The sequence below is a fragment of the Pseudopipra pipra genome, chromosome 1 (genome assembly GCF_036250125.1).
Source record: "Pseudopipra pipra isolate bDixPip1 chromosome 1, bDixPip1.hap1, whole genome shotgun sequence".
Lineage (NCBI taxonomy): Eukaryota > Metazoa > Chordata > Aves > Passeriformes > Pipridae > Pseudopipra > Pseudopipra pipra.
In genome coordinates, this window is record NC_087549.1 from 147864643 (window position 1) to 147892378 (window position 27736).

The following is a 27736-nucleotide window of genomic DNA, read 5'->3' on the forward strand; positions in this document are numbered from 1 at the left end:
CATTTTATTTGTGGCAAATTATTTGTTCTTTCACAGACTGCTGGGAGTACTTGCATTCTTCTCTCCTGGTGCAATACAATCAGGTCCAGAACTCATTATTCTTAATTATAATTTTATATATGTACAGGTAGGTATGTATGTATGTAATTTATATGGAAATGGTTATTGGTAGTCTGAGGGAAAGACAGAAAGAAAGAATCGGTCTCATTTACAGAACAGAAGATATAGATCAGATATTTGGGTGTTGGAACTAGATGATCTTTCATGTCCCTTCCAACCCAAACCATTCTATGATATTAAGAAAGACTTTTAACCTCATATTACTAATAAGGAATTTTTACAACACTAGAACAAGGTATTGAGAAAGTCATCTGTAGAAGTTTCAAAGGAGGAGGATTGACTGAGGGTCCCTCCTGCTTTCCCCACCCCTACTGGTAGCTCCTTTCAACTGTATGTGTGGAAACTCAGCAGTTTTGACAAGTCCTGCATCAGTCTGCATCTTTAATTCCTTTAGCAGTTTCCAATGCAGCCCTCCCAGTAGATCTACTTCAAGCAAGACCTGTAATGATGTCATTCCATGTCACACTTGTTGGAGAAGGTCTTGGAGCAGCAATGGTTTCAGCCAAGGGTAACTGGTGCAATTGCCCTGTGTACCTCCCCACTAACTCTATTTTGTTAAGGGCACACCCAGCTGCAACTTAGGGCTGTTTTTTATCCTTCCAATGTGACACACAACATCTCATTCACCTTTCCCTGTGGGCTGATATGCCAGAGACATTCCTTAGCAGGTAATACAAAGGAGTATACCTCCTTTATCACTATGCCTCACTTCTGATAAAAATTGCCCTTACTCTAAAATGTGCTAATGAGACCATTCTCCTCCCCTACTCATTTATGCACAATTATAGTAAAGGTATAACTTCCTACTTGGCACTTGCAAAAAAAAAAATAAATAAAATAAACTATTATATTAAAAAAGAAAACTGTCAAGCAAATGACAAGGGATTCTCAGCGCGGTTCTGGAACTAGAAGAGAATGGAAAATGAAACCATCAGTTCCAAGGGAGCCTTTTAGGATTGAGTGTTGCTGTACAGATAAAAAGAAAGTTTTTAATTATAAATCATATTTGCCATTGCAAGCAGTCCCACTGAAGGAAAGAGGAAAAATGCATAGACAGCTCAAGCCAAAGCAGAGCCCTCTGTGTACCTGTTTTGCACATTTTGATTCAGATTAAAAAACAGATTCTTATTCATTTTAAGAAATGGGAATGGTGATAATGCAGGCAGCAAGCCTTCTGGGATTCTCAACAACTTTCCAGGCACATTGAAACTAACACATCTTTCTGTAAAACACTGGGTACTTTGTGAAGATATATTTTATTGGAAAAGTAACATCTAGAGAGCCAGCTGCTACCAAACAAGTATGTATTATTAACAAAGGACTTGGAAAGCCTTCTGCTCGCTGGAGTTAAACAAATATACAATTTAATCTAAGCTCTGAATTTAATTAACTACGAGAAAAAAAATCAAGCTGTTGTTTTTTCACAAGCAATTATGCCTAAATATGATATTGTAGGTGCATATGAATTTTTCATATAATCATTTGTGCACACAAATAAGGCATTTATGTAAGCAAAGAGTAATTGTCTGCACAAATCTTGCCAGCTCACTGGGCTTTCACTACATGAAAGCAACACCCATTACAAACTTTAGATCACTTTACAGTTTTTCTGGAAACATGGTCATAAAGTTCTGTGTATGGAGCTCTCATAGTTAAATTAGGCACTATGCTTGTTGTGTTTATAGCACAGATAATGTGCTATAAAGATCATTGTGGACCATGGTGATGTGCACCATCTCTGTTCAGTCTGTTCACCAGAATAACTAAACTCAGAAATAAAAGTATTAAGGCATAATTGACCCTTGCCCATGGTTGCTCCCATGGCAATTACACTGAGGCTGCATCAGAGCAGAAGCTTTATGTAAAGTAAGAGTCTGCTCATGGATGTTTCTTGGGGAGACTAAGGTTCTGCTGCGTTCTCAGAACCTTTTTTTGCAAGAGTTAAGTTCCTTTCGGCTACTCTCATCCCTGTGTGCTGTGATCAGACCTACCAACAGTGGCTTGGCTCAACACAGGAATGTGTCACCATGTGACTGAGCATCCCATGTGACAAGGTGGGCACAGGTCCAGTGATGTGACAGGGACAGGCTGCAAAGCTATCTGAAACACAGTGAAGGGGAAGAATGAATAATTGGAAGAAAACATATTGTCCTGAATCCCACAGGACTGAGGTGAGGCTGCTGGTGCTCCATGTCTCCAGGTCCAACCAGTAAGTGAGGCTGTACTTGTATTCTCAGCTGGCACACACACATATACATGACATACACACATTACCACCATAATCTGACTTGTATTGCTAGAGAATTTTCAAACTGTTGTGATTTAAAATATCAAGTTCATCTCATATTCTTCTGATTTGACTAGCTGAACAAATGGAAGATCCAAGGTTGTCCCACCTGTTGCTGCAATAGCACACGAACTCCATCTGAAGGTTTGGGAAGGGGCATTATTGTGCAAAATGTGTGCTGGTCGTTTGCATTATGCTCTTTGTCAGTATTAGCATAACGCCTGATTTGAGATACTTGTAATCTTAGAGTTGTGTGAAGAACCAAAAATGATGTGACTACGAAAAATCTAAAGGATAGGAAAGCCAGGAGGACTCATTACAGTAACACAGAAAATAGTCTGAGGAGGAAAATTAAGAGGACAAACCCCTTGGAGGGCAAAACTTTGGTTTTCTTTGTGTGGAGTGGGAATATGTGGCAGTTTATGGGATTAGATATAAGGAAAGTAATTCCTGTGAGAAGGGGCAATTTAGCAATCACATTGAGAAAGATGAAGCCAAGTAATGAATGACATGAAAAGAACTGAGAGAAAAATGTGGAACAGAAACCTGAGAGACAGCGATATTTATCAAAGAAAAGAGGTGAAAATTACCAGTGCTGGAGGATGCAGATGATTACAGAGGCAATGAAATCCAACAGGAAGGGAAACTTGGGAAGCAATGGTGTAAATGATATCTAATAGATCAAGAAGAATAAGAAAAATATTTCGCTGCAGGTGAATGAAGATTTAGGTCAAAATAGTTCTAATTTAGTGTGAAGAAGTCAAAACGGATCAAAAATGGAGTGGGAAAGAGTGAAAATTATGGAACTAAGAAAGCAAAGGTTGGACTTAGGGGCCTGGAGAGTGGCTATAAAGGAAAGCAAGGCTCAGAGAAGTGTTTTTCAAGGACAGTTCAGGAAATACATGGGACAGAAGAAAACTGCTGTAAACAGGGGTTATTAGAAAAGATAAAAAGTGAAATGAGAGTATGAATTATTGGATGAAAAGGAAAAATGGATTTAAAAGCAGATGGTTATCTCTACTTCTTTTCCTGCACTACGAAAAAAAAAAGTGTATCATATAAAATGTTAAGGACTTTTTACTTTGATTTTAACTTAAGGAAGTAGATTGTAATTGGGAGGGTGGGCGAAACAGTAAAACCTGCAATCAAAGGGTGAGATTCCTTTCTGGAGTAGGGGAAAAACAGGTGATAGGTTGGGTATTTCTTATATAGTTGGAGTAGAAAGGGGAAGATGTTATGTGGAGCTCCAGAAGAGCAGGAGAAAGGTGGTTGAAGCACCTTCCTTGAAAAAAGGTGAGAAGGAAGCTAAGAACTTGTATACTATACATTTCCCTACAACTCCCCCCCGAACACTGGATAAATAACTTTATCCAGTGAAATTTGATAAATAAAACTGGATACATAACTTTATCCAGTGAAATTATATCCAGTAAAAGTAAATAAATTAATTGTAAACTGACTAATGGTTTCTGCCATAGTTTGAAGAATAACACAAGTTAAAGAAATCCAGTTTGCTCCTGGGAAAGTGAGACAGGCCTTGCAGGCAGGAGGCGAACAATAGGTGTCCTGTATTTTTATTTCAATAAGCCTTTCAGTGTAACATCATACTTAAGTATGGGAGCAATATTTAAATAATATATAATATATATTATTAGAATAATATTGTATAAAATAATATATTATTATAAATTAACATATAATATCATATTTTATGTTATGTTTATGTTGTATTATAAACACCCCTGTCAATGCAGGGATGTTTAAAATATGCCAGATGAATCAGGCTGTGAAAGTACTCATTTCTATAACTGATATAAAGTGATGATTTCTGTTTTCTGTTATCTTAAAGTTAGGTAAGACACATCCCCCTCTAGGTGTGGATGGTTCACTGTGAACGTAGAAGGATGCTCTGAGTCAGCTTGTGAGGGAAAAATTTCTGATTTCGGTTGGACTCGGTGACCTTATAGGTCTTTTCCAACCTGAATGACTCTATTCCGTGATTTCGGGAGCAGGCAGTGTGTTCATTAGTGAGCTCGGTGCTGGAACACGCATCACAACGCGGGACCCGCCGCCATCGCCCCCGTCCCCTCACGGCGGGAACGAGGGGCGGGGCCTGGTAGGGAGGGGGCGGGGCCTGCCGGGGGCGGGGCCTGGGCGGCCTTGAGGGGCGGGGCCGGAGGCGCGCGCTCCCCTCCCCCCCGCCCGCGCTGCTCGCCAATGGGCGGGGCCGGGTATCCCCGCTGCCCGCCTCTGTCGTTCGCGGCGAGTCCATTGCACTCCGCGCGGGGGGAGCGCCGGGCCTGGATGCTGCTTCCCGACCCGGTTCGGAGAAAGGGAGAGTAGCAGGGATAGAGCCCATGCATCAGAAGCGGGCTTTGCCCTGCGGCAGCGGTGGTGGCTGATCGGGCGGAGGGGGCCGCTTCGTGCTGGCGGTGCTCCCCTCTCCCTTCCACCCCCCCTGCGTCCCGGCGGGGAATGGTGTGTCCCGCAGCGCGCGCCTTGCTCGCGCGGTTCGGCGGCTCGGCGGGGGGAGGGGGACAGGAGAGACCCGGGCCCCGGCGGCTTCTCCACAGTGAGCGCGGGGGATCAGCGGGGAGCCGGCGGGGGGAACGCCCGGTGCTGCCGTCCGGGACCATGTTGGCGGACGACGAGGAGGAGCTGAAAGTCCCAGAGGAGATGTTCAAAGATGTCAAGTTCTTCGTGGTGGGAGACATCGACCCCAAGGTACCGGGTCACCCCTCGGATCATGCCCGCCTTCTCTTTCAGACCGCCCCAGCCGCCCCCCCACGATGGGGGGGCACTGTGGGAGCGTCCGCCTGCCACGCGCGGGCTCGAGGCTCGCGCCGCCTCACGGGGAAAGGGCGGGAGTGGGGGGGGGGGGGTCGCGCGCGTGAGGGGCCATGAGGGAGGGCGCGGGGGGAGCGGCCGGTCTCGATCCCGATCCCGGCCCGGATCCCGATCCCGGTCCCGGCCGTGCCCGCGGGAAGCGCCGCCGCCGCCGCCATGGGAGCCGCGGCCCCGCCGCGCAGGCCCCACCGCCGCCGCCTGAGCGGAGGAGGAGCGGGCGGAGGGACTTCCTGTGCCGGGCCGGGCCGGGCGGGCAGCGAGGGCAGCGCCCGCCGCTCCTCCGGGGCGCCCCGGGGGCGCAGCCCCTCCCTGCGCCCGCGGTCGGGACGGGCACAGGGACACGGGGATAGGCCGTGGGGAGGGCTCTGCGCGGGGGGCCGGACCGGCTCTTCCCTCCCACACGGACCTTCCCGCCTCGGCGCGGCCCCTGGTGCCGCCCCAGCACCGCCCGGGGTGGTGCTGGTGGGGATCAGGCGCGTCTCTGAGCTCCTGCCCGGCTCCCCGCGGGATGAGGAGCAGAAGGGGCTGCCCAGTGTCCGTCCAGCCTTCTGCCCCTGCCCTGGGTGGTGCAGGTGGCCTTGCAGTGAATAACACCCGGTCCTACTGTGCGAAGGTGGTTTAAACAAAGTTTCTGTGGCGTGTCCAATTAGACAGGTGCTTGAAGCGAACCATATCGCGCTTTAGGACAGCAGCTCCGTGCAAGCAGGTTACTGCATGCACTTCACACTGAAGTTGGAGTCTTTGCTCCTCTGGTATTTGCTGCAGTAAAGTCTTAGTTCAGCGTTGGGTTCCTTTAGCCTCGTGTGCTGGCACTCAGTGAGCCTCGTAGGCCTGTAAGTGACCTGGAGACACTGGCACTGATAGGTTGACATGGTTTTTATTCCTATTATGATAAAAGAAATACGGCTCTTGTGGGGAGCTTGTGTCCTGGTTTCAGCCCAGCTGCCAACTAAGCACCACGCAGTTGCTTGCTCACCCCCCAGCCCTACCCAGTGGAATGGGGAGGAGAATTAAAAGTAAAACTTGTAGGTTGAGATAAGGACAGTTTAATAATTGAAAACAAGGTAAGATATAATGGTAATAGTAAATAACAATGATAATAAAAAGGAAAAGGATAAAAACCAAGTGATTCACAATACAGTTGTTCACCACTCGCTGACTGATGCCAGACCCCCCTTCTTGAACCCAGATCGGCCTCTTCCAGGTAACTCCCTCAGCTTATATACTGGGAATGATGTTCTGTGGTGTGGAATTTCCCTTTGGCCAGTTCAGGTCACCTGTCCTAGCCACGCTTCCTCCCAGTTTCTTTTTTGTACCTCTTCACCGGCAGAGCATGAGACACAAAAAAAAGTCCTTGACTTGGGATGAACTCGACCTGGCAAAACCCAAAACATCAGTGTGTTACCAACATGATTCCTATTCTGAATCCAAAACACAGCACTGTACCAGCTACTGAGAGGAAATTAACTGTCCCAGAAGAGATCAGGACACCCCTGTAGTACCCTGGGGACACCTGAACAAGAGGAGCATTTACTGGGTGTGTTTTGAGCCGAGACAGAAATTCTAAATCAAACAGTTCTTAAAGTGAAATTTGCCCCATTACTGATGTAAAATTACAAATATATTTAGCGCTTTTTACTTCTTCATATAAAAGCAGATGCCAGCTTGATTTTGAATAGAAGTTTACTCCTTCATCTTTTGGGGAGGAGTACGCTTTGATCAGCTTAAATTTCCAAACGGTTTCATGGAAAACCAGTTACCTTAATAAATATTAAAGCAGGTTTAGTGGAAGTAAAGCACGGTAGAGCACGGTAATCAAAACAAATCCAAGAGCAAGAAAAAAAAAATTTATTCAGGTGAATAACTGCATCCCCACTGCCTATTAAGGCATATGCAGTGTAAATTGTAAGGGAAACAAAAGTCTGGAATTGTGCCTGGATGTTCTTTGGCAAATGAGGGAGAAGTAGGGCTGCTGGCTCCCAACTTTAAATCCATTCCACTGGGATGTGCACTTTGCTGCTCACACCTTACCAGGGGTGATGAGTAGATGTCAGCTGCTGTTCTGTTTTTTTAATAAGTGCTTTTCCTGCTTTCCTAAAAGATATAAACTCAAACCGTCATGTTTTGGGAACACCAGTTAAAATCAGTATTTGATTCAGAAAGAGATAGAAGCAATGCAGTGCAGCACAAGGACTTTGAACAGGATATTTGGTTTCTGGTTATCTCTTGCTCTATTTATTTTTTATGCCCATTGTCTTACTTTTTAGTTTTGAACAATTCCTCTTGTTTCATCCAACACAGATTTTAGTGGGAGAGGATAAGATAAAATTTATATACCCCCCAGTAAAATAAAATTTCATTTAGTGGGTATAAACTAAGACCTAAAGTACAGGATTTTACAATGTTCATATTAGGGCTTTTCAGCATTTTGTTTTCTGGTTACAAGTATATGGTTGATACAAGTATAAGTGAAGTTCTTTAATTGTGCCAGCATAACTTTCCAGTCCAGGAACTACTTAATCTGAAGAAGTCACTTGTTCTGAGAGGAGAGTTGAAGTTGACATGAGCTGAATTGGAAAAATTCCTTTTTATGAAATAATCGTATGATTATTTCTGTCATGGTTGTAGTGTTTAAATTTTGTACCTGAAACTGGTGTAACTTTTGTTATAAGCAGACTCTTTGCACGAGCTCTTTAATGCAACATGGTTTCGATACAAAAATGTTCATACTTTCAGCACATTAGTTGCAGCTTCTTTCTGACGCTGTCAGATTTGGGCGCTCAGTTTTCATGATGTTTACTCCTGTTTTTAGCCTTCCCCTAAATAAACAGTCGAATGGGATTGTAACCCAAGGAGAGCTGTGTGAGGCAAAGAGCTCATGTGCTGGGGCTGTTCTTAAATACCTACTATTTTCGAAAGGGCTTTATTTTTATTTATTGGAATGATAGTGTCCCGTGTTACCTTGTGGATAACTGGATTTCATGCAGGAAAGTGTCTCCTGATTTAGGAGATTGATGTGTAAAATGGAAACATTGTCTCCTGTTCCAGGCTGTGGTGGCAAGAACAGCAAGCTCATGATCAATTTTCTTGGTTATTTTAGAGTATTTATTTTGTAATTTGATAATGTCACATATTCATCCACTTCAGAACAAGTTGATTTTTTTTATTTAGTGGAATTTTAAAGTCAGATACTTCAGTCAGGAAATGCTGAAATTGTCTCCTTCTGGAGCAGTGATTTTTCCATCTTTGTTTTTCTGCTTAGCACAGATGCTTTATAAAACATCCTGATGCCACGTTTTGAGAGAGTCTCTTTTTCAGTGCTTTTCTGTCCTGGTGAGTTTATAGGGTAGGGAGTAATTGCTTAAGGACCAATTAATTAATATTTTGTTTGATGAATGCAATGCCTTGCTCTCTGCTGTTCACTGTTGTGAGGAGAGCATCCTGTTATGAAGGGAATGTCCCCAGCAGGTTTTCAGGGATAGGCATTTGCCCCTGGTAGCTTTTGGAGGATAAACATCAAACCAGTTTTGTCCTGCTAAATCATTATTTCTGAATAATAAGAGAAAAATGAAACAATAATCTTAATTTTAATTTTTAGCTTTTGAACTCTAGACTGTAACATTTTAAAACATTTTTATCTTCCTCCCCGCTACTCCCCACTACCTTCTCTGATACTTTTATTGAAATGAAAGTCTGGTTTTTGGGGGGCAGGGTGGGATTCATCACACAGATCTCTACAACAGAGCAGAGAGTGTGCTGAACTCTTAAACCAGCATCTGCTGTATGGGCCTTGCAAAACTAGGAGTGAGATGTGCTTTGTTAGTTATGAGGTGTTCTGCATTTTCTGAGGACAGAGCAGTGGAGTGAGACACATCCGTTCCAGCTCTTTGTGGTAGTAACTTAGGGGGCATTTGTTCTACTTGTTTGGTTTTCTAGTGTTTTGGGGTATTTTTTGTATTTCTCTTAATCACTTAGTCCTTAAAATTCAACCTCTTATTTTAAAGAATATTCAAACACTTCCAGAGCAACCATATGCAAAAACAAACATTGTGAAGAAGAGTTTTCTTACCTTGCCTGAGAGAAAATTGTTTTCAGATGTTTTTTGAGGAATATATGTTTTGGAAAAGTATTGACATTTTCCAGATTTCTACCAAAGCCTGAATTATTCTGGAAAGTAAATCTTCAAATTGAATGATGAAAATATGCAGAGATGTAAACCTTTGGCAATCAGGTTTTAAATGGGATGCATTCGGAACTTCCGAAAGAGTGCTGGCCACCTACAGGAGGACAACCAAGAGAGAAGGTCATGTTCATTCCTCCAGTGTTAGTGTCTTCTTGCAGTGATGTTTTTCTCAAATAAAATGTGCTAAAAATTGTTGACTTCTCCCTGTTCTCTTTTGGGTTTAGGTTATTCAACTTCTGAAAGCTGGGAAAGCGAAGGAAGTTTCTTACAATGCACTGGCCTCACATATTATTTCAGAAGATGGGGACAATCCAGAGGTTGGAGAATCTCGTGAAGTTTTTGACCTCCCTGTGGTAAAGGTGAACGACTTATCCATGATACTGTCAAAGTACTGACGTGGATACTTCATTGTTATAACAAAATATTCATGTTTGGATGATGACCAAATGAAACATACATTCAAAAATCTTCTATTCTTGTTGCACAAACTTTTATCCTGACAGATAGACTTCTGCTACAATTCTGTTCTCTCCTTTCTGTTGTTCCTCTGTATCTGTCAGTGGTTTGGGTATTTTTTGGTTTTCTGCTTTGTTTGTTTTTTTTTTTTTTTTCCCCAGATTCTTCCTTCAGTCATCTGTGGGATGGTGTCCTATTGGCTGTGCTTTAGAAATGTCTCTGATGGGGAGGTTCTTACAAGCTTCTGGCAATGGAAAACCTCATTTTAGAATAAGTAGTAGATTGCTGAGGGTTTTTTTCAAACACATATAATTGACATGGTGAAAAATGATTTTGTTGATTCTGCATATGTGTACTATGCTAATTTTAAACTACAGGAACTTGTGGAAAAAATAGATTTTTCCCTCTTAATTTTAGTTTTTAAAAGGGTTTTTTCTTGTTTTTTTTTTCTTTCTTCCTCACACTGGAATTACCAGTAGTTTGTTACTACCTTGTAATACTGGGGGATTTTTCCAGTGAAGAATTCTGGGCTTCATGTTTGAAAATGTGAACCTGTCACTCTGGAAGTCATAGGAGAGCTTAGAAGAAATAACACTAGAATTTCACTGCTAGTACCTTTGGGTACATGATTTTGGGTTATTTTTTTCAGCAGGGTTACAGGTGACAGTAGAGAATTTTGATAGATTGTGTCATGAGAATTCACCTGAGAGTGTAGAACTATGAATTAATTCTGAAAAATGAAAGGTGCTTGACTGGAGACCTTATGGTTATAGTGGGCCTGCTGATTAATGTTTAGTTCCTTTTTCTGAAGTGTTTTTTGGCGTAGTTTTAACCTTACAAACAAGAAGATTTGCTGCCACTGTTATGTGAAGGAAGGACACTGGTGTTGTAAGAGCACTTCCTGCTTTCTAATGCCATTTACTGAAATAATTCAATTTTCTTCAGAACTGCTGCTAACTGCTAACTCATTTGCCAAATGAGAGCAAGTCTGTCACTAATGTCACTTAGTTTGACCTGAAAACATCACAGCATGATCTGTAATCAAGAAGATTAGACTAAGTGTTAAGGGAATGGAAACCAGAGGCAAAAGTAGTTGGTTATAGGGAATAAGGAAGAGAAATTCTTGAGGACTGAGGAGTTAAGAATGAAATGTTTTTGGCTCATTTTTTTGTATGCTGCCTTATAAGGGAAAGAGAACAGCAAGAACTGAGACACCATACACGTAGTTGCCACAGTATATTTTTTTACTTGTCTTTTGAGAAAGAGTAATTTCATTCTGAATGTGACACCACTCTTTGCCCACTCTTCCTTGTCTGCTGCACTGGGACCACTGTCCTACATCTCCTCCGTTCTCTGCCACCTCCCTGTGTCCCTTTGAGCCCTTGTGTCCCAGAATGCTGTCAGGTAGGGGCCATCACTCTGGTCACTGCCAGCATTGCTCTGGCTTCAGAAACTTTCTGTACAAGATTATGGTTCCTGACTCCTCGGTGATGAGAGTAAGACAGGGTTTTATACACAGGGGTTTTTTTAATTATTTTTTCTTAAGGGTGGGGAGAACTGAAAAAAAAAAAGGGAGAGGATGAATAAATACTGTAAGTGGCACAAGAGAAGGGGGTCTTGCTCCCGTATTGCTGCTCAACCTTTGAGCTGTCTTTACCTGAACTCTTACAAATAAATGAGAACGGCCTTTTTTTGCAGACTAACTACAACGTCTCTGAAACACTTCGACTTCCAGCTGAATGTTACATATTGAAACTAGTGTAGTATGAACTTGGAAGGTAATTTGTATTTTGTACATGTAGACCAAGGTTTTTAACATCTTGTGGTTTTTGTTTTTTTCAGCCTTCCTGGGTGATTTTGTCTGTTCGCTGTGGAGCTCTCCTGCCGTATCCTTTTAAGTTCAAAATTAAATTAATTCTATAGGAAACATGTTAAAATAGATGCCATCAAGGGATTAAACATTGTTTCAAGTAGGTACAGCTTAAATTTTTAAAATGATAGGATGTGTTTTGCCTGCAGTTTTCCTGTCCCTGTGGCTATTTTGTGCTTCATAGGCACTTGCAGGAAAGCCATTATCAAATAGACTCAAAACATTTTAACTGGCAGGTGATACATTATTTACCTGAGGTGCCAGGAAAACCACTGGAGTGCACTAAAGGGAGGAAGGATGGCTCAGAGTAGAATGGCCTATTCCGCCTTTTCTAGCAAAGTTAAATAAGGAATAAATATGGAATAACTCCTAATACTGTATTATAAATAACACTTTATAAACAGATAGTGTTAGTATTCACATTTTTGGGATAGTCTGTCCTTAGCTTTGGCAGACCCTTGTTCGTATTTGGCTAGGTCTCTGTTTTTTAACTTGTTTGGAGCCTGTATTTTGCATATGGATGGCTCACTCCTTCCTCTTCTTGTCAGTTATTACTGTCCATCTTTGTTTATGTTCCTGGCAGTTCTTTTCTTGGAATTACAGGAATGGTGACAATGGCTATTTTTATAGAAAAAAAAATTGCACATCTTTTTCTCAGGCCATTCAGGATAAATATTCTGTATATGGGCAAGCTTAAACAGAGCACTAGATTTCAGTACAGATACAAGCAAGTGATGGCAACAAACAGTGCCAGGACTAGAAAGGAGTGTTGTCAGGCATGAGATCTCATTTGGAATGAGGTAACAGGTAGTTGTGTCTGTAATGGAAAACAAAAGGTGATAGATGCGAAAATCCAGGTGTTCATATTAGGAATTCAGGTCTTTATATGCTTCAGTGGCTCGGAATTTCTGTTTTATACCTGGTATTTTAAGGTGTGTGACTTTGCATCTCTGTCTCTGTGGTGTGATCTAGGCTAGTGATTTTTGTCTTTTGTACCTGGACATAATAAATGTGTTTATTGTCCTGTCGTCATCAGGATGGGAGTGTACAGTTGCTTATGTCACATATCTGTAAACCTTCTCTCCTGGTTCCTTTGGACTGTGACAAAAAATAGCTTGGAATTAGCTACATTTTCAGGCTTAAGTAATCTAACATTTCATTATTGATGTTTTTCCTTCCCACGGAGAAATTGCACTATTAGAAAATTTGTCTTCCATCTGAAAATAGGGTTTTTAAAAGGGTATTCTAAGAGCTGACGTTATTAGATATACCCAGAAGAGAAATAAACAGATAAAACAACAGAGTGACGCAGTCCATAATTAAATTGTAGCAATAAATGTGGGAATGTAGCCCTCAATGGCTACTGCTCAGGAAGTCTTTATTGTGGGTATAAGGGAATGACCAAATGAAAAGACCAGGTCTCAGTAGTGTCATGTTCTTGAGTTGCAAGGAGGAAGGAAGTTTTGTCCACCTGCCAGCAATAAATGTGTTCCTTGGACCTTTGACTTTCTCTTTTCTAGCACTTCATGTCCTTAGAACATGGTGGGTTTAGATTTTATTCTGAACCTTATTGTGCTCACTAAAAGGGGTTGTTAAGTCTTAACTTTGTTTTGTTCTGTGTCAGGCACTTTATGACTTCGAATGCAGTGACATCCGGCCTTTCATTAGGGATTTAGGTACTACCATAATGAAAAAAATAGAGCAGTTAATAGGAATAGCTTAGTTTTTCCAGTTGACTGGTTTTGGACCCAGTTTAGGCAGAAGTTTGAGATTCTGCATTTTTGTCTCTTGTTTATGTTTTAATTTGGAGATGTAATGCTCAAAGTGGTCTTTGAATTTCTGAAGAAAAAAGTCCTAGAAACACCTTGAGTCAGTGAGACAAGTGGATGTAATAACAACGTTAAGGATTTTACCTTGGCTTTCCACTTCTGGTACTTGATGGGCATTTGCCTGTCAGTTGTTAAAGGTGAAGTTTAATGTAGAAATATTTAATACAATATAAAAGCATAGTAATTTTGCCTGTTTCTCAGTGGAAGTTGTTTTCACCAGGGAGAACTTCAGAAGGCAGTGTTCTCCTGTGTCCTGCTATCTGACATCTGCAAAATCTGACTAACCTGCAGCTGAGGGGAAGTAGCAGTAAAATGAAGCTGGAAGCAGACTTTGTGAAGAAGGATAGGGAGTTTCGTGTGTGAAAACCTTGGCTGTAATGCCATAAAGAGGGCTGGGACTTTATTCGCAGCAAAAGTAAGAAAGAGGAAGCTTTATTTTTCCATGGTCTTGTACAGATAAAAGGGGATCAGAGCACTTCTGAACTTCCCACACATCTGAACTGATGGCAGGGGAAGAAGTGAGTTTTCCTGCATACCCTCTTTTTTTTTTTTTATTGCTCTTCTGCTTGTAACTGTTTCACTCCTGTTGTTTAGAGAGTGCAAGCTGCAGGCAAACTCATGGACCTCCTTAGAGTTAAATACCGACTGTTCCCGCCTTGTGTGTTAGCAGTAGATATTAAGACAGGGAGTAGACAAATGTACAGTTTTGGAAGATGCAGTGCTGAATTTCTACCGTAGATGAGATGCAGAGCAACACAGTGAAATCCAGGATGTTCATCAGATTTGAACTTCTTGGAATATTCTGGGTAATAGCAGTAATCTGTTAAGTTTTGAGGTGCTCTGGGCTTTGACTAGACTCTCAGACTTCGGGTCTCAAAACTTAAATGTTGTTGGTACATCTGTCAACATCATGGGGAAAATAATTTTATTTCATTTAAAAAATCTCAGTGTGTACTTGTGACACAATGTACATCTCTTTCTGTAGTCATTTTTTTCTTACAAGATGTGATTGTATCTTAAGCACAAGATCATATGGACATGTAGAAAAGGGAGGGAAGTTGTCGAAGTCAAATAGTCCCTCTGTCTGTCCCAGCTCACTGCTGTCAAACCATTCTCTCTCCTGTTTCACGTGGCCCCTCCCAGAGTGCAGTTTTCAGTCTTCCCAATCAACTTACAGTGCCTCAGTATTGTGTTGCTGGAGTTTAGCCCCATTACCATGCTACAGTCTAACCCTGTTTTGTTTTGTCTGAGCCACTCTGAACAGGGAGAACAATCCTAGAACAGAATCATTTAGGTTGGAAAAGGGCTCTGAGATCATTGAGTCCAACTGTTAACACTGCCACGTCCACCACTAAACCATGTCCATCAGTGCCACACCTACATGTCTTGAATACCTCCAGAGGTGGTGACTCTACCACTGCCCTGTGCAGCCTGTTTCAATGCTTGACAACCCTTTTGGTGAAGAAATATTTCCTAATATCCAATCTAAACCTCCTCTGGCGCAACTTGAGGTCATTTCATCTTCTCCTATGGCTTGTTACTGGGGAGAAGAGACCAACACCCACCTGGCTACAACATTCTTTCGGGTAGCTGTAGGGAGCAAGAAGGTCCCCCAGAGCCTCCTTTTCTCCAGTCTAAACACCACTAGCTCTCTCAGCTCCTTCTTGCTAGACTTGTGCTCCAGATTCTGCACAAGCTCCATTGCCCTTCTCTGGACATGCTCCAGCACCTCAGTGTCTTTCCTGAATTGAGGGTCCCAGACCTGAACACAGGATTTGAGGTGCAGCCTCAAGTACAGCGGCACAGTTACTGCTGAACTTCTACTGGCCACACTATTCTTGATCCAGGCCAGGATGCCATTGGCCTTCTTGGCCACATGAGCACACCCTGGCTCATGTTCAGCCACCGTTAACCAATATCCCCAGGTCCTTTTCCACCAGGCAGCTTTCCAGCCACTGTTCCCTCAGCCTGTAGCGCTGCAGGGGGTTGTTGTGACCCAAGTGCAGGACCCGGCACTTCACCTTATTGAACCTCATCCATTTGGCCTCAGCCCATCATTCCAGCCTCTCCAGATCCCTCTGCAGAGCCTTCCTGCCCCCCTGCAAATGAACACTTGCACCCAACTTGGTGCTGTGTGCAAACTTACTGAGCGTGCACTTGACCCCCTCGTCCAGATCATTGATAAAGACATTATTAGACCCCGAGTTCATGTGCCACAATTAAATTTGGTGTTAATATTGTCTAACATAATTCTTCTATATTGTCTTCATCAGGTTCTCCTGTTTTTTTTAAGCATGGCCAATTAGCATTTCATAACAGAAGGAAGCTCTTCTGACTCCTGTAAGCAAAGCATTCTGAGGTGGGCTGAGGGAGATGTTCTGGGAAGAGGCAAGTTTATGGTGTTACCAAAATCAGTCACAATGTTAGAGGTGTCCTGATTTCAGTTTGTACATCAGTTTTTTTCTTGATGCATACAACTTGAATTGGAAACAGACAACATGCTTTTAAAAATAAAAGTTTTTAAATGGTCAAATAATTGATAATATCTGAGAAGTACTATGCTCACTGTTTAATGTCCTTCTAGTGTCCCTCAGGAAGCTCTCATTCAAATATTTTGCATCCTTGACATCTGCTTTCCAGTGTAAATGGCTTTTCTCCAGAATCATGTCAGATCTTTTTTGGAGTCACTGCTTGTCTCTCTCAGGTAAGAAGTGAACCATATATTAGTCTCCTCCAATGTACAGTATATTTGTGATGCTTTGTTTTTTTGAGGAAGGATACCAGTTTTTCTGTTGTACTGTGACTTTTTTTCTGTATGTTAGGTGAATTATCACCTGACAGTTTTTCGCTGAAAATGAGGCCGTGAACAATTTAAACTGAACATTCAGTCAGTAATTTATCTTCTATTCAGCTGTATGATGATTCTCAAATGCAGAGTACACTGGATTACAAAGTCTTTGCTCCTATTCTGCATTTTCTGTTTCTGCACTAATATAATATTCAGTCAACATGTTTTGCTACTAATGCACTGAAAACTTTACTTCCAGTGAGTAAAACAAGTGGAAGGGTGGTGCTTCCATGGCTTGTGTTCATAGGCAGCTCTGTAGATCTGTCACCAGAGTGAGTGCAGACACAGGATCAGGGCCAGGTGCTAATGGAATAGATGTGTGAGTGTGCTTTAGACTTTTTAACCAGTTATTACTGTAATACTGTCACTGACTCTCATTGGTAATGGCTTCAATGCATGTGGCTTTCTTAGCATGGGAGGGGGACGTTGCTGTGACATAAATTGTAAGAAATAAACACTTTGGTTCTTTACACAGGCTGTTAATTTAGTCTACTTGTTAAAATTCTGTTTAATGATTTTATACAGATTGTCCAAGCTAAATAACTCCAGTTTGCTTGATCACTAACTTTTTTTCTCTAGTGGAGGGTGATATACTAGTGTTGAGTTTTACAGGAGTGAAGAGTGTTTTTATTTTCTCTGCATGGGTTAAGAATTATTATTTAGAGGTTTTTTTTCTTGTTGTATGTCTTTGTCACCGTTTTTCTCTGTAACTTCCATGCTAATTTGGTATTTAAAAGTTATAGGTAATACATTAGCCAGACTTATAAATGGTGTGTCATGTATTATAGTAAAATTCTTCCAGCTGAAGACAGCTGGGTGTGTAGAACTAAAAGGCTTTTTTACCTTCCTTTTAGGTTTCCTCTGAAGACCGAAGTACGCTGTGGGCTTTGATTACTTTTTATGGAGGGAATTGCCAGCTGAGCCTCAATAAGAAGTGTACTCACTTGATTGTGCCTGAGCCAAAGGGGGTAAGAGTTTATTACATGTACGGTTCTTCTTGTTGTAGCTCTCATTTGCTTTTGAATAATCAGAAATTTTCCAACTCCCTGAAGTTAGAATTCTTAAGGCCGTTCATTAACAACTAAATTCAGCACAATTATGCATTGCAGCTCTTCAGAGCATACTTATTTTCTGCATGGCTTTAAGCATGATTAATTCAAAAGTTGTTCAGTTTCCTACCATTCCTGTTTGAACAAAGAATTTTAATTTTATTCTTTGTTCTGTTTGTCTTAATCTAATTTTGACATGTCATAGTCAATAGTGTTTGTGATTTGTAAATTTGTAGATACGGAATCAGTGAAGAAAATGAAGGATGAAATTGAAAAATTGCATAGAATGCCCTTCAATGTTAAGAGGGAGAAAGGAATAAAGAGAGCAGAAGGAGGAACGGGTTTTTTCTTGTGTTTATCGTTGTGTGCTGACCAGCACAAGGCAGAGCAGGACAGTGCCTCCCTCAGCCAGCTACAGTGCTGTGCTTGATGCACCCGGGACAGGCTTGTCCCACTTGCATGCCAGGGCACACTCATATTCAACTACCAACCCAACCCCCCAGATGCCTTTCTGCAGGGCTGTTCTCCAGACTCTTATCCCCCACTTTGTACCTGAAATCATGGATATGCCATCCCAGGTGCAGGATCTGATGGTTCCTCTTGCTAAATTTCATGTGGTTGGTGATGGCCCAGCTTTTTGGTGTATCCAAATCTCTGTAAGGCCTCTCTACCCTTTGGGAGGTCCACAGCTTCCTCTAGTTTAAATACTGTCATTTGATTTCTTATTCCCATGTGGGAAATCAAATGCTGCTGTCCTTATGCAGGTGGAGAAACTGCATCAGGAAGATCAAGTAACTGGCTAAAGGCAGCATTGAGCACTGCAGAATAGCCTCCTGTACTACAGTGGCAGTAATGCTTTGGGTGTAAATAGTTCACTGAAACTTCATGAACTGTTCAGGTATTCCTCTTCCTGAGGAACAAATATACTTGTAATTGATTTAGTGTGTTAGTTCAGAGACTGAAAATATTTTAAATAAATTGAAGCTCACTTAAAAATGATTGCATGGGTGCTTTTAGTTCATCTGGTGCCCGGAGCAAGCTTTGGATTTTGTGTTTTACTTTTTGTCCTTTAAGAACATGAGCACATTTCCATCCTCTTTTTTTTAAATTTCAAATCAGTGGAAGGAGTATGACACAGTTTAGTTATTTGAATATGAGTAACTCTAAGATCAGGTTCTGTACCTCCTTACCTAAATCTTGTGAAACTTTGTCAAGTTCCTCATGTTGTTCTATACAAATTGAGTATATTATTGTCCCACCAATGACCCGTTTAATATTTTGGAATTAATGTAAACTATCTAAGATAAGATAAAAACATGTGGCTAGTAGAATGACAGTAAATTTATGTGTGCCTACGTAGGGAAATGTATTAGAATAAAACATAGGCTGGCAATGGGAGAAGAGAAAGTGTGGACATGGGAAATTGTTGCTTCTTCTTTAAAATGTGAGAACCTTTGTAGAGTTGGGGTTTTTGTGGTGGATGTGTGTGTGGGTTGTTTTGATTTTTTTTTAAACACATGATCTTTCTCCTGTGGACTGTTTAGAGGGGTATATTCAACACCAACCTAGTTGTCTCTATTAGCTAATTATGAATTAGCATTTCCTTTCTATAGGATAAAAATATTTTAGTTCACATAATCATTGAATGGGAACAATTCTATGGGATGATTAAAGTCCTTCCAGTCCTGCTGCTGTGACACACTACTACAAGGGAATCTGCAGCAGTTTGTAACAAGAACAGTTTTGTCACTAGGAAAACTTGAATGATTGCTTTGACTAGACACAAGATGATAAAACAAGATTGTTAATAATTCTCACCACCAAGAATGAATAATAACGCATGTCAGCAAGTAAACTTGATTTCATCTCTAGTCTCTTTATTGGGTATGAATGACAGTTTCATTGTAGGAAATAACTCTAGAGAATCATTAAATTAAATTAATTTCCTCTGAATGTGCTTGTTTTTAACTTATATTGTTTGACATACAAAGAAAATCCCAGTTCAACGACTTCTAAATATTAGATCCTGAAATTAGTTTCAAATTTTCTAAAGAAAGTTTTCCTTTTTTTTCCCTTGCTGTTTTGATATATTGAGGGGTTTCCGTCAAAAAGATGTTTGAATAAATGCAACACTGATTCTGTAAGATTGGTATATATCTTCAAATGATGAAATGAGAAGGAAGGAGGGAGGGATAAAATTTTCTACTTTGTCAACATTGTAACCTTGCACTGAAATGGATTTAGGTAATATTGGACAGAATGTAACTTTGTAGTTGAGGGCAACATTACAGTTTGCAACTTCTGAGAAGGTGTATGGGAAATACCTGACTGGTTTCTGATTTGTATTTCTGTTGAAATGCATTTTTTTTCAGTGACCACCTTGTAAATATTTGTCTCTACTTTATTATTAAATTCTGACTTTCTTCCTAGATGCATTTTGTTTTTGTTTTTGTTTTTTTTACCTTTTATTTTAGTGGACGAAATGTAAGTATAAACTGTATTTAAACTCACCATAATGTCCACCTAAAATCACCTGCATTTTAGTATTGACTGCTGATGTATTGACTGCTGCAGGAATTCTGAAGGATTTTTCAGAACCAAATTTCATTTTTTTCAGAACCAAATTTCATTATTTTCAAATCTTTTGGCGACTGGGTTAGAGAAGAGTTATACAAGTGAAGACATCACCTTCTGCAATTGTGCCTTCTGAGTCCTTTATACTGTAAATGTGGAGAATTTTGTTTTAATCTCTTGGAATTTGTGGTTCTGCACAGTAGTGTAGTGTCCTGTTGGATCTGGGAGAGATTATTCTCTGGTTTTGGACAGCCTCCTGTGATCTCCCTCTCCATGCTCTAGCTCTGCACTCAGAAAAGTTATTTGGGATTTTTTGTCTTTAAATAAAAACTTTTTTTTTCTTTTTTTTTTTCCCCTCAGGAAAAATATGAATGTGCTTATAAACGGGACAGCATTAAAATTGTGACCCCAGACTGGGTACTGGATTCTATAACTGATAAGGGTAAAAAAGAAGAGACTCCTTATCATCCTCGTTTGATTATATACGAAGAGGAAGAAGAGGAGGAGGAAGAAGAGGAGGAAGAAGCAGAAAATGAAGAACAAGACTCACAAAATGAAGCTAGTACTGATGAAAAATTATCAAGCCCAGCATCTTCTCGAGAAGGATCACCTTTGGGTGATCAAGTTTTCTCACCAAAATCTACTACTGCTGACAAGCCAAAAGGGGAACTGATGTTTGATGATTCTTCAGATTCCTCTCCAGAAAAGCAAGAGAGGAATTTGAATTGGACACCAGCTGAAGTCCCACAGGCATCTGCAGCAAAGCGTAGGTTGCCTCAAGGGAAAGACTCTGGGTTAATTAATTTGTGTGCCAATGTCCCACCAGTGCCAGGTAACATTTTGCCTCCAGATATGAGGGGCAACCTCATGGCTTCGGTACAAGGTGCCCAAAGTTCTGACCGACAGGAAATGATGGCCACGTGGAGTCCAGCCGTGCGGACGTTAAGGAACATTACTAATAGTGCTGATATTCAGCAGATTAATAGACCATCAAATGTAGCACATGTAAGTGTTGGATTTTTCATTTATAAGCTGTTGGACTTTCTCTTAGGAGCTATCGTATCCAAGAACTTCAGTTTCCTTTTCTTGTTCTTAAAGTGTCCACAGTTAGAACTTAAAGAGTCTAGAGTATTGGAGTTCTGGCCAAATTCGTAACCTCCCTGTAATAAGTAACTTCATTCCTAGCAGGTTCATAGAAGTAAGAATGCAGCTGGAGAAAATGTTTGGAAGAGTAAAGCTGTGTTTAACTACAGCGTGGTTTAGAGTTTCAGTAATGATTTCTTGATAAGAGCAACAAGAAAAAAGCATTAATTTAGAATTATTTTGCTAGTTTGGGAAACCTGTTTTCATACCCTTCAAGCTTTTCAGTCAGTGCAAGGAATTATTTGTGCTATAAACACATAAAACTGTGAAATTGATTGTTCCCAGAGTAGGCTCAGTTCTAGACTGTTGTTCTGCTGGGCATCATTAAGTTGTTATATAGTATAGCCAGGATTATGATGTAGAAGTCCGGACTTACACCTTCTTATGCCACTTGCGTATTGAAATAACTGCAGCTCTTGTATTGACTTTATTTCTAGAAGAAAATAAAAAAGCAAGTGAGCATGCTGCACTTGCAGCATTGAGATCCTTAGATGTGTATGGGAAGGGAGCATGAGAAAAATAAGTGCTGGTAAATGTTAGACATTTAAGTAATTGAATTGGTGCCTTTCTTTGCTTGTTCATCTGATGGTAAAACTTTGAAAGGTGCCTGAGTAGTACAGTGGCTTCCAGCCAGTACTGAAACACAGAGTGTGGAGTCCCTCAGAAATGTTGGTCCTTTGCTGTCTATATGATTTCTGAATATGGAGTGGAAGTACAGGCTTCATTTTAAATCTTAGTTCCCTCTTGTTGGTGGCTGAAATTGCTTAAGGGCTGAGACTTTTGGGTAGAGGTTGAGCAAAAGCACCAGCGTTGAGCATCAGACCTACAGCCCGGTCACTGTGCTATCAAACACCCTTTGTGCAAGTGTTTCTCTGTCAGTGATATTCACAGAGCTCCAGGGCAGTTGGTGGTGGTTTGGCTACACTCTGTTCTCCCAAAGTCTGTTGGAATAGCAGTTGGACTGGTGTGCAAGGGCTTTGTAGCAAGTGCTGTATCAGGCTGCTGTGGAGGTCACTGTGCCAGCTCCAGCACCTGGAGAAAGGCTTTGCATCTTATAGTTGTGAATCTGCTTCCTAGAGGGAGGAATTACCAGTTCTACCTTTTGCCCTATAATTTCCTTTGTCCTCTGTGTCCTGCATGAGTGCAAGGCTCGGTGCACAGTCTTGGAAAGTTAGGGGTTTATTTGAACCTCAGATTTCTGCAGAATGGCAAGATCTCTAAAAATAAGGCATTTTGCAGATACAAAGTTACTTTCTGAATATAGCCCTAGGATACTTTTTAAAGTTTTATGCCTTTATTTTGAAATAAGTGTCCTGAAGCTTCTGTAATTTTGACTTCTGGGACTCTTAGTGGAGAACAGCTCCTCATACTGTGCCACAGAAACATTCTTTTATTTCGTGTGTTATTTTTAGTTAATGAATGTTTACACTGTGGTGCTGTCAGGACATGAACGATGGGCAATGCATTCATAATCATGGTTGTACATGTGTGCTGTACCAACCACATCAGAATTACTCTGGATTACACCTGAGATATTTTGTGTGTAAAAACACTTGAGCCACCTCTGGTGGAGAGTTGATGGACATCTCGTTGAGAGGATCCAGTTAATTCGCTTTGTGCTTTAGTGATGGGCTTTGATACCTCTCACACACTCACGTTGCTGAAGGTGACACTGTGTATGTTGAAATAGGATTCACCAAAGCTGATTTCATATTTAAAAGGCTTTATGAATGGCAAGTCTAGAATTTCCTGTAGCTCCTTCTCATTTCTAATAGGTAGTTTATATTAAAATATTTTAATAAATATGTAGCACTCATCCTAATCTATTAGAACTTTGCCTAATTTTCCCTTTTCTGATTCTTTAAGAATTCACTTGGTAATTTGTCTGCTTAGTGTGAAATGATTTCTCTCTTAACAGTGAGTTGTACATCTAAAAATTAAATTAAATTCCAGATTACTTCAGCACTCTATATGAACCTAAAACCTATTATTCTTAAGTATGGATAGGTTAGGTTCTTTTTTTTTCCCAAGAAACCATTAGTACTCAGCAGACCAATGTTTTTTTGTTGTTTTTTTGAATTCTGGTTAAAAAGCCGTATATTCCTGAATTAGTTCAAAACAGCACTAATTAATGGAGGCATCATTAGCAATTTTCAATGAAAATAAGACTGTGGACATAAAATCTTAATAGACTAACAGGTTTTTAAAATTAATATTACAGTTGATTAGTGTAATTATTCATATAGTGTTAAGAGTCACAATGCTGTTGAAGAAATCATCAATAATACAGGGATGGGTTTGAATCTTAAATTTTGCTAAAATGTGCATTGCCTTTTATTAGGAGCCACTTGCAGCTCAATGCTTTTCTTTGTGTAAGTCCTATCTTTTCATTTTGCTATTAGCAGTTAAAGATTTGTGTTTAATTCACAAGGTATTTAAGCATAGGGTTCATTTCTTTTAGGAATTGTGTTTTCCCAGTAGTTCTTTAAATAGTTTTAAAACTGAATGACAACCAAAAGGTCACAAAACTAATCTTTGTTTTTCTAGATATTACAATCACTTTCAGCACCTACAAAAAGTTTAGACCAACAAGTAAATCATAGCCAACAGGGACATCCAAATGTGGTGCTGTTTAGTCAAGTGAAACTAACACCAGAGACACATTTATTGCAGCAGTCACATCAAGCACAGCAGCAACAGCACCATCCTCTTTTACACCTTCAACCTCAACAACTCATGCAGCTCCAGCAGCAGCAGCAGCAGCAGCAGCAGCAGCAACCCCAGATCCCCCAGCAGTCTTTCCAGCAGCAGCAGCCTCACCAGTTTCCCCAGCAGCAGCAAGTCCATCAGCAGCACCAGTTCTCCCAGCAGCAGCTCCAGTTCCCGCAGCAGCCGCTCCACGCGCAGCAGCAGCTGCACCGCCCTCCGCAGCAGCTCCAGTTCCAGCAGCAGCATGTGCTGCAGCAGCAGCTGCAACAGCTGCAGCAGCAGCAGCAACAGCTGCAACAGCTGCAGCAGCAGAACCTGCAGCAGCAGCAGCTGCAACAGCAACAGCTGCAACATCAGCAGCAGCAACTGCAGCAGCAGCACTTACAGCGACTGCACCAACAGCATCAGCAACAGCAGATGCAGAACCAGGCTGCACAGCACTTGACTCAGACACCTCAGGCACTACAGCATCAGCTTCCAGCCCAGCAGCCACAACACCACCAGCAGCAACAGCAACAACTGCAGCAGCAACCGCTTTTTGGGCACGATCCAGCAGTGGAGAGTTAGTAATTATTGCCTTCTGATCCTGGAAAAAAGTGGTGAATGACATGATGTGGGCTAGAATGTCGAAAAAGTAGTGCTGTGTTTGCAGGATGGGATTGTAAGAAATGCCATTCATGGCTCAGAATTGGTTTTACTAATTTTTAATACTTAAATAATAACTAAGGATGATCCGGCAATCTGAAAAACATGAGAGTGCTGAGAACATTCTCTTTTCAAATATATACACAAGTACATAAATTGCACTATCAGTACAGTGTTAGTCTATGCACACTGTCATTGGTTTATGTTTTTATTTTCATTTGGAAGAGGGGAAGGGGGGGAGCTTTCCAGCAGAATAAGAACTGGAAAGACAGGTAAAATTTTGCAAATACTAGTAAATAATGAAGATTCAGTATCAGAAAGTTGTCACGCATTGCTTTGAGTTCTGTCCATGCTAGTAGAACTGAAATATTTTTTATTGTTTTGGCTATTCATAGCTAATCTTTGTAAAAGAGGAAGTTGTCTTATGTTTTCCTTTTAGTGACCCTTCCTTCTGCCCCTTTAACCTCCCTTCATCCAGGAAAAAAAACACCCAGAACAAAATCAGTCCCTGGACTGAACTGTGCCTTTAAGGCTTTCAGCTTTGAAATGTTGTATCCTACTTTTTTCAAGGAAGTGCACTTTAAAATTGAGTGAAGTTTATAACCTGGTAATAGGAAAAGCTTAGTGTAGCGAATATGTTCTGAGATTAACTCCTCAGACTTGTAAGTATTTAATTGTCTGTTCTTTTGTGTGCCAAACTATTCCAGTTCCAGAAGAGTATTTCCTACTGGGCTGTGTCTTTGCAATTGCTGATTACCCAGAACAGATGTCTGACAAACAGCTGTTAGCGACCTGGAAACGGGTAAGATTCTGCTGTATTTTTAAAAAACTATAACATAATATCATAGTGCCTAAATCTGAAAAGAAATCACTGGAAGTGTGTCAGCACTGTTCACTTTTCTTTAGGCACCCTTTGGTGTAATTCTTCTGTTACAACCTAAAATCCATTTTTCAACTGCTGCTGACCAGAAAAAGTAATAAAAATGCTTTAGGTGTGCAGCCTGGTTAAATTAAGTCTTCAGTCAGAACATGAGTTAATAAGTTTCAACCTTAATTATTTCCCAGTTATTTATGCTTTTAATCAGCTGTAATACAGCAAATGTAATATAGCATCACTATCTGTCTTTAACTTCATTGTATAAAAAGACTCTTTTTTGCGTATAATTTTGGCATTTCTTAGCCTGTGAGGTATCCACCTGAGTGAATACGATGGAAGAATAGAGTGTTTCTATTTTTTTGCCAACTTCTATTTTTCAGAAAAATCTGATTGTATCCTTTCCTAAATAAGAGGACTTTGATGTTCTTCAGAAACTTCTGATGGATTTTATAGTTGAATTTTCCCTACAATTTTGCATAATCAAGTAAGCTGTTGACATTTCTAACAGCACTTGTGTTTATTGCTAAGATAGAATTGAATAGTTCATGAAAAATTGTTTAATAGTTATACTGCAAAAAAATTAAAAAGTGAGAATTTTTTTTTTGTTTATATATCTTTATTTTGCTTTTTTTTCTCCATTTATTCTAAAAAATAGACTTTTTGTTCAGAGAAAAGCTGCATATTTAATTTTGTTTTTTGTTTCCAAGAATGTTCTTAAGCTAGATAACAAACCTGGTTTTGGGGGGTAACTCTTCAGTGAAATGGTGCTAATGGTGGCGGTGTCCTAAAGAGTAGACTTTGATTTCAGACTTTTTGTTTCTTAAGGTAATTTAAAAACTGTTATACATTAGAAGTTCTGGGTTTGCTCTCTTGCCAGATCATCCAAGCACATGGTGGGACAGTGGACCCTACTCTGACAAGCAGATGTACTCACCTTCTCTGTGAAAGCCAAGTCAGTAACATGTATGCTCAGGTAAGCAAACTGGTAGCCTGTATTGGAGCATGCTTTCATTTTATTGCTGGAAAGTAATAAAATTCTCTGTGTGCTTCATGCTTAGATTGCAAGTACAAAGTTAAAAGTTTTTCTTTATGTGCTTTTTTATGATTTGTGGGTTTTGGTGTGCAAACTTTCGTAGTGCATGTAGCAGACTTATTCCACTAAAAAAGACTCTCTGAGAAGGAGGATCCTGAAAAAGTAGAGAAAAACAAACAATGAAAATCAAAGCTTTGAGTTATAAAAAAAGTGTAAAGTAAAATGAATGTGTGTTTGGGGTTTTAAAAGCTGTTTGTGTGTTCACAGGCTTTAAGGGAAAGGAAGAGATGTATTACAGCACACTGGCTGAACGCAATCTTGAAGAAGAAAAAGATGGTCCCACCTCATCGAGCCCTTCATTTCCCAGTGGCATTTCCACCGGGAGGAAAGCCATGCTCTCAACATGTAAGAGGGAAAAGCTCACTTCTAAAGAATGCTTCCTTCATTGCCTGCTTCGTTACATGAGCAGTGTTAAAACAGAGCTAGAAAGTGCTCACTCAAAGCAAAATACACATTTCTTTTGCCCTGGAAGAAAAGCTTCTGTTAGTGTCTGGGTACTGCGTTAATGTGGTTTGTGCTGCCAGGTGGTTTGAGTGCTTTGCAAGTCTCATTGAGCTCAGAGTGGTGAGGGGAAACACCTGCCTTTGTGAGTTACTCTCTCAGACACCGAGGGGCAAAGATTGCATGAGTGACACATAGCAAGATGGCAGGAATCCAAGCTGCATAGCTTTTTACTAACAGCACATCTAACAGTATGTGCTGCCTCTACCATAACCCAATATTTTGAGAGCCTTTTCTTGAGAGTTTTTATTTTTCTGGGTCAATGCTTAACAAATATCAAAAAAGGAAGCCCGTGCTGGTAATCAGAGAATAGGAAGCCACACTTCCAGTAGCCTGTGCAATGAGGAGACTGGGGAAGTGGAATTTTGTGGGGTTGAAAAACTTTAGTTCATTCAGATGCATCTTAAAATGCACTGTCCTGTATAAAACAAGGTGTCCAAAATATGTCTTGGCACTGGATTTCTTCATACTTATGCAGACATACAGGATGATGGCCTGTTCAGAAAGAAGTACAGATTTGGGAAAATCAGAATATAACAACATGCATGTGAACACAGTGGTTAGTGGTAAATGTAATATGTAATGTAATAAACATAATTTAAACAAAATTACTGTCGCCTTTTCCTAAAGAAAAGGAGAGAATGGTGAAAATGAAAACCTGGCAAGATTAAAAATAATGGAAGATGTGGAATTATAGTTCACCAC

At 40.6% G+C, this 27736-nt stretch overlaps 1 protein-coding gene across 1 annotated transcript in view; it reads left to right on the plus strand.

Annotated features, from left to right (window-relative positions):
• The first annotated feature begins 4745 nt into the window (after nt 1–4745).
• Nucleotides 4746–27736, plus strand: part of PAXIP1 (PAX interacting protein 1) — a 34715-nt gene continuing 11724 nt past the window's right edge. Inside the window, exons 1-10 of the mRNA XM_064638346.1 lie at nt 4746–5131; nt 9662–9796; nt 11736–11779; nt 16233–16296; nt 17295–17408; nt 20424–21068; nt 23754–24477; nt 25268–25362; nt 26315–26410; nt 26738–26875. Of these exons, the coding sequence (XP_064494416.1) occupies nt 4883–5131; nt 9662–9796; nt 11736–11779; nt 16233–16296; nt 17295–17408; nt 20424–21068; nt 23754–24477; nt 25268–25362; nt 26315–26410; nt 26738–26875 (2304 nt within the window). The 5' untranslated portion in view covers nt 4746–4882. The remainder of the gene's footprint in view (nt 5132–9661; nt 9797–11735; nt 11780–16232; nt 16297–17294; nt 17409–20423; nt 21069–23753; nt 24478–25267; nt 25363–26314; nt 26411–26737; nt 26876–27736) is intronic.